We start from the raw sequence: 13823 nt of genomic DNA, 5'->3' as shown, positions 1-13823 counted from the left end.
AATCTCAACATTTCAAAACATTTTTCTTTGGTGTGTAATGTGTACACACTCGGATGAATAAATAAATAGATATCTGCTGAATGTGCAGACTGCGGAATAAACAAGCACTATACTATATATAAGAGAGCATGATAACAAAAGAAACTTCATTGGTTTTATACTTTTATATTTTCAAGAAATATCTAAAATGATTCTCCCAGACACATGTTACTACAACAAACGTCAAGTCTGGGGCATTTGACTTAAAAGTTTCAAAAGATAAAGAAAATTGGTTGAACTAAGGATTATTGGAAACAGATGAAAAGCAGAGACATGGCTTGGTGGTTGGGGGGGTCAGGTAGTTAAACATTGACGACTTTTTCACATATTTAAATCAAAAGATAAATATGTAGTGCATCAACCACATGGGTAGTGTTGCAGATTTTTACAGGGTTCAAAATTAGTGAACACCATAATCTTAAGGATCCACATTAGACTCTTGCATGTCTAACAATCAGGACCACAACAACAACAAAAATTCTATATATAGCACAAAATATAACAGAAATAATGCAAACTATACATTTCTTACATAAATATGGTTCATGTCACACCTAAACCTCTGAATCTTGTGTTTTCTGCTTCCTATTTGTAGAATCACAAAATACTATCAACCGCCAAGGAGAGAAGCTGTAGGTCTGGGATAAGTAGAAGGCATTCTAGGCACATCTGCACCACCATGGATGCCGTTGGAACGGCCTTGGCCGGAATTGCGTAGATGATGATGTTTATGATCAGCACCTTTTCTCTGCATGTCCTTTGATTCCTGAACCTGCTCCAATGCTTTTACCACCTCCTCCATATTTGGCCTGCACTTGGACTCTACAGAAAGACATTGCATAGCAAGTGCAGCTGCTGCTTGAGCTCGACTATGAGAATATTGACCTTCCAAACGTGGATCCATTACACGGAAAACTCTTCGTTTATTAGACAGGTAAGGCTTGGCCCAGTCAACAAGGTTATGCTCCCCAGATGGCTGGTTCTTGTCTATAGCTCGTCTTCCCGATATCATTTCCAGAAGAACTACTCCAAAACTATATACGTCACTCTTGGCAGTGAGATGACCTACCAAAACAAAAATTTCGATCACATCATAATAGGTATTACTTTCAGGTATGCATATTAATATGAAAAAACTAAAAGCTAAACATTGTAACTGATAATTGAAAATATAAGAAACTTTCAACAAATTTGAAGAAAAGTGATACTGGAGAAAACCATGGTAATTGGCAATCTGAAAAAACACAGATTCAGGGTACTCACTACTAGTGTAAATTAAAATGAAAGGAACCTTTGGAAGATCACACCACAAAAGTTAGATATAGTAGTTGAAGAGCCCAAGGATTTATAAACACCACACTAGACTCTCATACTCCCAATGGGGAACTCAAGTCCTATCTTGCAATACGATCCTAGCATTCCACCACATTCCACAGCCCCAGTGCCCACACATGCTGGCTGTGCACAAGCCCTTTGACTAGACTCTCACAAACACTGCAATGTCAACATTACCATAGCTGCCATCATTTGCAGCTGAGAGCCATGGCAGAAGGCTCTTCTTAACACATACCAGTTGATAAAAATCATGGAAGAACCACACCACAAGACCTACCTAATAAACCCTACGCTAGAATTCCATGATACCAATACAGGGTTCATGTCCCACACCTAGAAAATGGATCCTAAAAAATGCAAAAATTCTACTGATAGAATAAAGTGTAAAGACCGCTTTGGAAAATTTAGTAACTAGACTAAGAAAGTAGTCAGAAAATCTTATTTATGTAATAATATAGTCTAATTTGAGAAACACTATAGTTGTTACCTGTTGCTAAATACTCTGGAGCCGCATATCCTCGGGTTCCCATGACCCTAGTAGAGACATGGCTTTTATCACCAGTTGGACCATCTCTGGCCAACCCAAAATCAGAAAGTTTGGCGTTATAATGCTGCAAAGCAACATGCAACGAATCAACTCAGTAATCAACTTTAAATCCACCAAATTTTCAACCATAACAGGACATGCTCAAATTTCAATTATGCACATACTGTATCAAGTAGGATATTTGAAGTTTTAAAGTCACGGTATATGACTTTAGGCTCTGTACTGTGAAGAAAAGCAAGGCCCTTCGCAGCCCCAAGAGCTATTTTCATTCGCAAACTCCACGAGAAAGGCTGAAAGTAAGAACCTCCTGCATTTATGATGATTTCGAGCAACATTAGTATTAGAACTCAGGATTAAATTTTACTTTATTAATTAATAACTATTCAGGAAAATGAAAATTTCTTTAAAAGGGGTACAAACAAAAAGGAATAAAGAATTATACATTCAACTAAAGTAGAAGGTACTAACTTCTAAAAAGATGATTTTCCATGCTACCCTTAGGCATGAATTCATAAACCAAAAGCCGATGCTCATCCTCAAAGCAGTATCCTATTAACTTGACGAGGTTAGGATGCTGCAGTTGCCCAAGATAGTTGATTTCAGCCTGAGTCAAATAATACAAAAAGAAGAGAACATCAACAACTATCCAACTCGGGAATTGGTAGAAGTTCAGTGTCATGGTCAAGTTCTACTAAAAATCTCCCACACAGAATCATAGTCAAAATGAAAGAGTATCCAAAAATGCTTGCAGTTGCCTGGAATTTTGTTAATATACATGAAATTTAAAACAAAAAGTATCAAGCAAATAATTCAATTGATACTAACCAGCCATTCTCTGTGACCCTGGAAACCCTCTTGGTTAAGCCTCTTCACAGCAACAATCATGCCTATTCCCGGTTTGGTAGCAGTAAGTGAATGTTCATCAATCCAGCCCTTAAAAACTGAACCAAAACCACCCTCCCCCAAGACACTATCTGGGCGGAAATTTCTTGTGGCCACCCTTAGCTCACTATAGCTGAAGCTTTTCAAATTGGACGATTGCAAGATTTCACCTTCACTCCGAGAAGTGACGGATACAGAGGCTGATGAGTTCCTGCTAGTTGAGCTGATGTCATGGCCACTCCTGCTGACACTTCTCGAGGTTATCCCTACACGAATACAAAAGAAAAACAATTTCACAAAGACTGGCCTTAAAACAAACAACTCATCACTTATAAAACAAAATCACATGGAATCCCATAACCCGCCAACCTATTCTTCTGTTGTCTTAACAACAATTTCCATCGGACTGAGATAACAGTTTTCTCCAGAAAAATTACCTAGCAGAAAACCTTAGTTCCCGAGGGATTAAAAAAAAAGGTGAAAGCTCATAAACTAGTTTTGCTAGTGAATTGTAGTGCAAAACCGCTCAAAGACTTTCCAACCCCATTTTTACTCCCATGGCAAACCAAGCCTGAAAAGAACTTTTAAGCGGGTGGAAAAGCTACAATTCAAATGAATACCCAAATCCAAAGTCTACCCACCCATCCTATGGATCTCTGAAACCAAACCCTCTTTTTTCCTCAGGCACAGATCACCATATCGGAAAAAGCATAGCAGCCTTTCAAGGATCTTAATCATGTATTACATACTAGGAAACATGAACAAGACAGCAAAACTATCCATAAAGTTATCAGCTTTAAGCCTATCTCATGTTCATTTCCAACCCCGGAAGAAAAATTAGCCCATTTTAATAATTGAGATAGAAGGAAATGAAGATTCAAGCCAAAAAAAACTGACCTGTATTGGAAGGACTCACAGCCTTAATCCTATTACTCCAGCAAGCACCCATCAACAAACCACCCCTGTGACCAAATCAAAGGTTGGGTCTTTCAGATGCAAGCAAAAAACTAAACTTTAAAGGGTGAAAATGCAAATTTGCAGAAATGAGTAAAAAAGGGGCAACAAAACCCAGAATGAAACACTGTTGAACCCACCAGGATGAAGGCAGATCTCAGTGATTACGCACTCAGTAGCTGATTTCAGAAGCCTTTTTCGACCTTTTATGATTAGGGGTTTGATGAGAAGGGTCGTGGAAGGAAGCAGGAAGGGTCAAAACAGGAACTTTGATCACTTTGTTGATGGTGGCTTTTGTAAATGATAATATTGTAGCCTTTTTTGGACCCTTTTAGCAAACCAGAGAAAGTAGAATAGAAGGTTGACTTCACCTTTCACCACCTTCTTTCTCTTTTTGTCTTTTTTCCACCCAACATTAATTAAGGGAATATAACATGTTACTATAATTATCTAAACATAAAAAAGTTAAACACATTAGTTAAAACCTTGAAACTTAAGAGTTTTAGTGCCTCCACAAAGTATTAAAAATATAAATGTATAATATTGTTACAATAATTCAAAAAATTGTTCATAAAATTGGTCAAAGAAGGTTAAAATGGTTTGTGGGGTGATTTCATCTGATGTGAAACTATGATGATTATGATGAAATAGTTTGTAATTATCGTTTAAGTTTTCTAGTTTGAAGTTTAATTTTCCACTTCCGTCAAAGAAAAAAAAAGGTTTTTAATTTTACACCATCATCACGTTTTTGTCAGTCAAGGATTCTTGTCTTCTTATGAGACTTTGTCCCCACTGTTATTTAATGATTTCTGTACACTTATTTTACAATTATTAGATTATTACGTATTTAACAATTATTAGATTATTACGTATTTTACAATTATTAGATTATTACTTATTTGATATGTTTGTCTTAATTATATGGTAATATAAGATTTCCATTTTCTATATTCAATGTTATTTAAAATACTATCCATTATTTCCAACGCTATTTAAAATACAATTTATCATAATATTTATACTTATATAAAGAGATTCTCTTTATAATAGTTTTTTGCTGCATATATTTACTTTTTTTATTTTATTTTTATACAAATATTTTATTTTATTATTTAAAAAATATACAATAAGAAGTTTTTTTGTTATTTTAAACATTTTTCTTATTTTTTTCATTAACTCTTTGAAATAGATTATTATTATAGATATGATGTTTCTTATATTTGTATTTGTTAGAATGTTAATTAATAGTGACACTAAACTATTAATGACACTAAAGTTATTAAAATATTATTTTTATTTGTATATTTAATTATGAATTTAATTTTAATAAAATATATTGTTTACTTTTAAATTTTAATAAATACATAATAAATATATATAACTTTTTTATTTAATTTTTAATATTAAATATAATTATATATAAATAATAAAATAAAAAATGTGAATTCACCAGTGCAAGCGTATGTTTTTTCTAGTATTCATATTATATTTTATTTTGAAAAATTATCAGAATACTTCTTATTTTACAATAAAAATATAGTTTACTTCTATTTAAATATCCATCTTTTTGCTAAAAATATCTTCCTTTTATTTTTCGACTTGTATGTATGACAATAAAAACTATTAAAGAAATCTTAAGTTAATTGTATGAATATGATATCTGTTTTCATATTTTAACTTAAATGATAATAAGAAACTATTAAAGAAAGTTTAGGTTAGTAGTATGCATATCAAAATGACAGCCCATGGTTTGTATTTATTCTATCTTTTTACTCTTCTTATAAATACCTAATTTGACTCATCTTATATTTTATATCTTTTTCATCAATTCTAAGTTTTCAAACTTTTTACATAATACTTAATATATAATAAATTAAATAATTAAATATTAAAAAAAATCACTACATAAAACTATATAAACAAAATATAATTAATTACTATATTAACTAAATTAGATATTATTTTATAAACTAAAAAAATTATTAATATTTAAAATAATTTCTATTATTAATAAAAAAATTATAAACTACTTTATAAATTAGTAATTAACTAGTTATCAAAAGTAAGTTTAGCTACTAATTACTTCAAATTCTAAAATTAATACGATTTAAAAATTAATTTATAGTTTTTTATAAAATAAAAATTACTTTAAATACCAATCATTTTTAATTTATAAAATATTATTTATAATAACTATTTTAAAAAATATAATTTGTATTTAATAATAATATAGATTAACTTATAAAGTTTTAGTCATAATTCAAGGAGTTTAAAGTTAAACCATTTCGAACTATTATAAATATCATTAACTTAATGTAACAAAAAATTATTAATTTGAGTGATAGAATATATTTTACAAGTACTATCTCTTTTCTTCATTACATTTCTGTAGTAGAGAGTTACAGATTTTGAAAACGATTTCGTCACGATTTATGCTTTGATAATGGAAGAGTAATAATTATCCAATTATGGTAGTTAAATAGAATAGAAAGAAGAAGAAAAAGTGAGTAATTTAGAAAAGTAATTTGGTGAGAGATTTGATCTTGGAAAATTGATGATGATTGAATTATGATGATGTTGATGGAAAGATGAATGTTGAGTGAAGATTGAAATGATTAAAAAAGAATTGTAAGATTTGTGACAAAGATTAGCAAGAATCTTGGCAAATAATTCTGCAGTTTAGAAATTGGTAGTTGACTGCAATCTAATAATGTGTATTCTTACTAATTTCGGAACACATGTGTGTATTTACACTATTATAATATTTATTTTGTAACTGAATTAATTAACGTCATTCAATGTTCCAAGGAAGATTATTATTACTAGTAGTAGTTCTTGTAGAAGTAGTACATTCAGAAACAAAAGAAGACTATATTTATAAATAAACAAATAAATATAAGATGATTAAATATTTTAGTCTTTAATAAATTTTTATTTTATTTTTTCTTTCAAAATTTTTTTAAATGTACTTTGGTGGTTATAATTTTTTTTACTGTGAAATATTTCATGTCTGAAAATATTTATTTTTACCTATTGATATAGAGTGATAACTTAAAAAAATAACAAAAAAAAGAAAACTACTTGAAATTTTTTTTTTCTATTTTATTGTATAAAAGTCTTTCCTTTCATTTTTTTCTCTCTCACTTCTTTTTTCCTCTCTTTTTTTCTTTATTTTCTCTCTCCTACCTCATTTGTTTCGAAATCTAATTACGCCATGTTGTAACTAAGGAGTCAAGGTACATTTAAGTTCATTTTTATTCTAAAGTTTCTTTATTCTCTGTTTTTCTCTATGACTTAGTCATCAATACTAGTGAAGCCAATTGGTAAAAGTGTTTCTCTCAACTTGATTAAGTTTATCCTAAAATTTGGTAATGTTTAGATAACTTGCTTTAGGTCCCTAGATTTTAGAGTGATTCCCCTGCTTGAATCGGAATTTCCTTGGGATAAGAAATTACAGGTAAGGGAAGCTAACTTTAATTTTTAATAGCACCCTAGGCTAAAAGATCTACATTTAGAGGGGATCTGGATCTGGATATACATTTATATATTGTGTGTTTGTTTATATATTATTTAAACTTGTAAAAATATTAGATTTTGATGGTTTAGTATTTAAGTGTTGTTTTTTTTATGATAAATAGACTTTTGAATGTTGTGGATCGCGTTTTGAATGACATTGTATGATGAAAATAGTATGGAATTGAATTCATATAGTTGGGATAATGTATGGACTGATGTTTCTTTATGTATTTAGTATTGATGCCTATGTGGTAACAAAGATCTCCGAGCTTCAGTAATGATCTAAGTCACATAGACTAAGATATCAGGTGATGAAAAGCTGATGGAGGAGTTCATGAACACCGTGACATATGAGATACACGACTTGGGTTGTATTGAACTTACCCTGATCCTTTCTATTGGATTCACTGGTAATTTTTGGATCAGATGTTAGTCTCTGGTAGAACTTACTTAATACGGGTCTTCCAAAAGACGAAGTGGGATTGAAATGAAATTCAATGATTGTGATTGAAAATAGATCCATGTGTGGTCTATATGAATGATGAAATTAATATTGAAATTTTATAGGAGAATATTTAAAAGAAATGTTTATAAATAATTAGTTTGATTGGTTCTTTTTGTATGAATTAAATATGTTAATATGTTATAAAATTTCTTTTCATTAGCTTACCCTTGCTTTTATTGTTGTGTTGTGAACTGTGATGACTGGACTACGTACACGAGCAGATGATCATACAGGTGTCGGAGTGTCTGGAGGGCTTTGGGATGTTGTTTTGAACTTTATATTGTTAATATTTATATTTCTATAAGTCATAATCTTGTAATAGAAATATTTTGAAAAATTTAAGTTTGTATAGAAATATTGTAATAGTTAGATGTATTTTCAAGGTGTTACATTTAATGTTATCGAAGCGGTTCATCTTAGGATAACCTGAGGGTAGTGAGTTTATTGTGTTTCTCTTGAATGTAGATTTTTGTTTAAGTCTAGCGTCAAGACTTAGTTAAAAGTTTCCAATAGGATGCTTAACAAAGTTGTTGCTTGAAATATTTTGTGTTTGAGTCAAACTGGTCTTTATGAATAAAGATTAAAGTATTAAGAATGAAAAGAGTCTTGATAAAGTGATGAGGGTGCACACTGATGACTAAATCAAGATTATTTTCTATCTTAATTCTAAAAGTAGAGTATACTTTTTTTTATATATATGTTTTGGGATGATTATTTCTATATTATGTGAAGTTGATATTGAACACATGTTTATTTTAGGAAAATAAATTTAATCAGTGTAAGTGTTTGGTTGCAAGTTTTAAAGCGGTCTTTTCAGCTAATAGTTGTACACCAACATTTTTTTAGTGTATTATTTTATATATATATATATATATATATATATATATATATATATATACACACACACGGTAGGTGGTTGTTATTTCCGATGAACTCAAATTCTAAGTGAGTTTGAGACGTCTGTCTTTGAAGGACCTACATATAATCTTTGCGGATGAATTGATCTTATGTCAATCATATTCTTTTAATTGTGATGAATAGAAATGTGACATCTTGAAATTGGAGTAATATGAAATGAGTAGTTGCACAACAAGTATGAAATAGATCACGAATTAGGGTAACTTGTTTTATAATTCGACTTTAAATAGAGATAAATAATGCAGATTAACATTAACATTGTCACATTGAGAATTGAACTTGTAACACCTTATCAAACCTTTGATATTAATTATTGGATCGACCACCTACCAACATTAATTGTTGATAATTTTCTTATGTTTTCTTGTTATAAAATTTAACATTGTATGATTTATATTGTACTATATAAAATGAGATAAGTGATGGATATTATAACAAATTTTTTCTTAAAATAACATAAGAATATATATACTTAAATATAATCACTACATCATATAAACCTAGTAATGTTTATATTCGACTATATGAAGAAGTATGATGATATAAAATGTTTTTAACTAAAAGTCATCTATCAAATTTTATAAAAAAAACTAATGTAAACATAGGAATGAAATACAAAATAAAAAAATTCTAAAACTAAAAAAATACCACAAAAAAATTTATAAGAAATTTTATCATGTTGTATTAAAAGATTAATTAACAAACTAAAGAAAAATTTAAACTTAATATTAATTATTTATTAGAAATAAGTTGTGCAAGTTATTGAATAATTTTGGTGTTGGAATAAAATATTTCAAACAAACAACACTTTTTCAGAGAATAAAATAAATTTGGAGAATTAGAAATTTTAAGCATTGAGAAGTTTCATTGCATATAGATATTGTTCAAGTCAACTGAACAATTGATGAACAACAAGTAAGAGAAAAGAGCAAGAATAAAAAATGAAAATGAAGATTCAAAATAGTGTGAAATTTGGCAGCAACTTCTCCACGACTTCAAAGAAATTGATAATCACTCATCATCATCATCAAGGTATCATGTTTCACAAATAAAAATATTTTCTTTGTATGATATGTGTCAGAAAATAAAGAGAGTAGTACAACAAGTATGACACACTTGTAAGTATGTGCATGCTTATTCAAAAACTCTTTAAAAAAACAATCATAAATTAAGATTAGTTTATACATAAATTTAAATATAAAAATCAATTCTATTTTTATATTTTCTTTTAAAACAAACTTATAAAAATAATTATCCAACATATTCTAAAGTATTTACTAATAAGCTGATAATCATTTAGAGACACCTTGAGTATCATATATATATATATATATATATATATATATATATATATATATATAGTGAGTGAAAGAAATAAATGATAGATAAATATAAATACACTGAATAGAAGTCAAATTACAATAAAAATCATTTTAAGAGAATTAATTTTTATCTTTATCATTTTTATTTTTTATAGAAGAAAACAGTAAACCTAATCAAAACTATGATGGAAGAAAAGAGACCCAAAAGTCAACAGATTGTGCTGAGAAGACCAAGACTTTTACAACTTCGAAAACTAAAGCATACAAACACTTCTAGAAAAATTAGTTTTAGTGAAATAGTTAGTAATAAAAATAAAATTTGTCATTATTTATATTATTTATAACTATTTTTTTCTATGTCACTAATATTGTTTATAATAATAAAAAAATTAAAAAAAATATCACAATAAGTATATTAAAAAATTAAAAACACATAAATAATTACTAAAAAGTGATATACTAAAATTATTTTTCTTAAAATAAAAATATAGTTAATATAAAAGTTATTAAATATTTATAAAAATTAACAATTATTTATTATGAATTACAAACTATTAATTATTAGTTTGTTAAAATATGTCATAAATTTATTTTTATATATTTAATAAAACAAAATTATAATTAGATAAATCTACACTACAAGAAAATCATCAAATAGAAACCAATTTTAGAGACCAATGTAACACCCCATAATTTACATATAACTATTACAATAAAAGTTCTACCAGTTTCTATACAAACTTGGAGTTTTTCAAAACATTCCTAATACATGATTAGGATTTATAGAAATACAAATATTTACATATCCACAACTCAAAATAGGACTCTGAAACCTCTAAAGCTCTCCTGCACCTGTATGGTCATCTGCTCGTGTACATAGAACATTCATCGCAATTCAAACACAGTAAGAAAAGCAAGGGTAAGCTAGTGAAAATAGAATTTTATAATATACACAATTAAATCAAAAGAGAAAACCAAATTACATGATCAATTTTTCAAATTATTCAAATTTCTTCAAATCTCAACAATAAACAATCACATAGATCTCACATGGATCTACACATCCAGAATATTCAACAAACAACGTCTTCCGGAAGACCCGTATTAAGTAAGTCCTACCAGAGACTAACACCTGATCCAAAGATTACCAGCGAATCCAACAGAAAGGATCAGGGTAAGTTCAATACAATCCAAGCCGTGCATCTCATATGTCACGGTGTGCATGAACTCCCCCATCAGCTTCTCACCACCTGATATCTTAGTCTATGTGACTTAGATCATTAGTGAAGCTCGAAGATCTCTGTTACCATATAGGCATCAATACTTAATACACAGCAAACATCAGTCCATACATTATCCCAAATGTATGCATTCAATTCCATACCATTCCGTCATACAATATCATTCAAAAAGTGATCCACAATATTCAAAAGTCTATTTGACATAAAAAAATAACACTTTAATACTAAATCATCAAAACCCAATATTTTCACAAATTTAAATAATATATAAACAAACAAATCAATATATATATATATCAACACACAACATCCCTGCAAGAGAAATTGAATATTGGGACCACGTCCCTTCCATATCCAGATCTTCTAGCCTAAGGTTCTATTAAAAATTAAATTTAGCTTCCATTACCTTAATTGCTTGCTTTCCAAGCAACTTCTAGAATTTTATTTCCCACAGTCTGGATAAGCTTCAAGATTTACGGGCCTAATGCAAGTTATCCAAACAGAACAAAAATTCAGTGTATAATAGAATAAGTTGAGAGGATTAAACTTCTCAACTGACCCCACCAAGATTGATGATTAAATCCTAAGGAAAAACAGAGAACAAAGGATATTTAGAGTAAAAATCAACTTACTCTGTTTAAAAATCTAATCGGGTAGAAATGTTCCTTAACTCCTCAGCTACAGCGTGGTATGATCAGATTCTAAAATAGAAGAAGTTTGAGAGAGAAAATTAGGAGAGAGGGAGAGAAGAGAATATGGAGAGAGAGAGAGAAAGAAGAAAAATGGTACTGTGGTGGGAAGAATGTTTCAGTTGGTTTAAAAAAAAAAGCACGTTGTTACAACCAAAATAATTAGTTGCAATAGTAACTAAATTAGAGACCATTTTATAAACTAAAAAAAATTGGTTTCTAAATTAGTTTATATTATTGTTAAATAGTCTCTAAATTTTAATTAGCTACGAAAGTTTTAACTACCAATTATTTAAATTCTAAATTTGGTAGCAAAAACCTTAGTTGTTAATTAGATACCAATTTAGAAACCATTTAACAATAATAAAAACTAATTTAGAAACCAAAAAAAATTTAGTCTCTAAAATGGTCTCTAATTTAGTTACTATAGCAACTAATTGTTTTTTGTTTCTAAAATTGGTTTCTATTTCATGATTTTCTTGTAGTGTTATATTAGTAGTAAAATATAATTGTTCTACTTTAGGTTTGAACTTAGGACTCTTTAATGAGGTAAAAAGGTAACTTTAATACTCTCATTATACTATACCACTTTAGAAATTTATATTATTTTATATTTGAATTTATGATCTTCCTTTTTATAAGTAAACCTTATTTTTATTTTGTGATAATGTAATTAATAGTGATATATATATATATATATATATATATAAAATTTCAAAAATTAGTTGTGAGTATATTTTAATTTGTCAGTGTTTATATATTAATTGCCACTATCTTTAATTTGTCAAAGTTGTCTTATTAAAAATGACAAAATATGCATGTCACAAATAATTATTCATTAATATAAAATATCATATGATAAATTTTTTATTTTTTTATTAGAATATAATTAATATTTTTTTTAATGCTTCTAAAGTAACGAGGATCATATAATATTAATTTTCATTATTAATATTTCATTGGTAATTGTTAAAAAAAACATTATTTTTTTTACTTGAAATTTGAACATGATCCTTTATTCAAGAAACAATTTTATTTTCATTGTGCCACTTTACAATTGCAATACTTATTTTGATACTTTTATTCATATATTCATGCTTTTATACATTTATACTTTTTATTATGAAATTCACTTCAAATTTAAATTTAGCATATAAAATTTAAATCGTCTAAATTATTCTCTCTCATATATATATATATATATATATGATTCATTTAAATATTTATCATTAAAAAGAATAAACATAACTAGTAACAAAGTTTATTTTACAAAATGATATAAAAACATCAATTATCATCATTATCATCTTCATCAATAACATTGTTTTCTTCATCATCTGTTACATCGATACTTGCATCATCACTTTCTTCATTGTCATCATCAATAACTTCCATAGGCATCATTGGATTTCCAGTAGTTATGGATTGACCTTAGCATTTCTATTCAATGAAAACTCATGCTCATTATCTGACGCGTTAGATGCAAATGAAATTGAGCCAATATCTTCGTTTTCTTGACACACTTCATTTATAGCTTCATCTAGCATATCATACCAATCTCGAGGCTTTGTTTGCACTACTACTAGCTAATTAGGATCTTTGGTGCCTTTAACATAATTCACTTGTTGAGCTTGACTAGTTAAGACATATGGCTCATTAGTCTTCAATTTATGTTTAGTATTAATAAGAATAAATCCACATTTGTCTTCTTTATATCCTTTCTCCTTGGAATACAAAACCCATCAATCACATTTAAATTAAACAACATTATTTCCACCAGAGTAACTTAGTTCAATAATATTTGTCAAGACACTAAAAGTAATCTAAATTACCTATGTTCTCATCACCTCTAACTAACTATTTTGTGATTTCAAG

General features: G+C 28.5%; 1 protein-coding gene across 1 annotated transcript; it reads right to left on the bottom strand.

The window, feature by feature from the left end:
* Positions 1-338: 338 nt before the first annotated feature.
* On the bottom strand, positions 339-4158 carry LOC137823437 (putative serine/threonine-protein kinase PBL11). The gene is made up of 7 exons (XM_068628575.1): positions 3898-4158; positions 3701-3765; positions 2747-3069; positions 2390-2525; positions 2086-2228; positions 1862-1985; positions 339-1104 (listed from the first exon to the last, which is right to left on the bottom strand). Exons 2-7 carry the CDS (start codon positions 3750-3752, stop codon positions 650-652), a joined length of 1233 nt encoding a protein of 410 aa, XP_068484676.1. The 5' UTR covers positions 3753-3765; positions 3898-4158; the 3' UTR covers positions 339-649.
* Positions 4159-13823: the final 9665 nt, after the last annotated feature.

This window comes from Phaseolus vulgaris, chromosome 8 (genome assembly GCF_051622355.1).
Source record: "Phaseolus vulgaris cultivar YP4 chromosome 8, ASM5162235v1, whole genome shotgun sequence".
Lineage (NCBI taxonomy): Eukaryota > Viridiplantae > Streptophyta > Magnoliopsida > Fabales > Fabaceae > Phaseolus > Phaseolus vulgaris.
Note: the sequence above shows the minus strand (reverse complement) of the source record. Positions and strands in the feature narration are given on the sequence as shown.

What these genes read in the sequence shown, in the direction of transcription:
- LOC137823437 (XM_068628575.1), bottom strand. Translation starts at nt 3,752, where the DNA reads ATGGGTGCTTGCTGGAGTAATAGGATTAAGGCTGTGAGTCCTTCCAAT. An exon ending in CAAATATCCTACTTGATACA is followed by an intron (nt 1,986 to 2,085) that starts GTATGTGCATAA and finishes GTTGCTTTGCAG; the next exon opens with CATTATAACGCCAAACTTTC. An exon ending in TCCAGAGTATTTAGCAACAG is followed by an intron (nt 1,105 to 1,861) that starts GTAACAACTATA and finishes TTGTTTTGGTAG; the next exon opens with GTCATCTCACTGCCAAGAGT.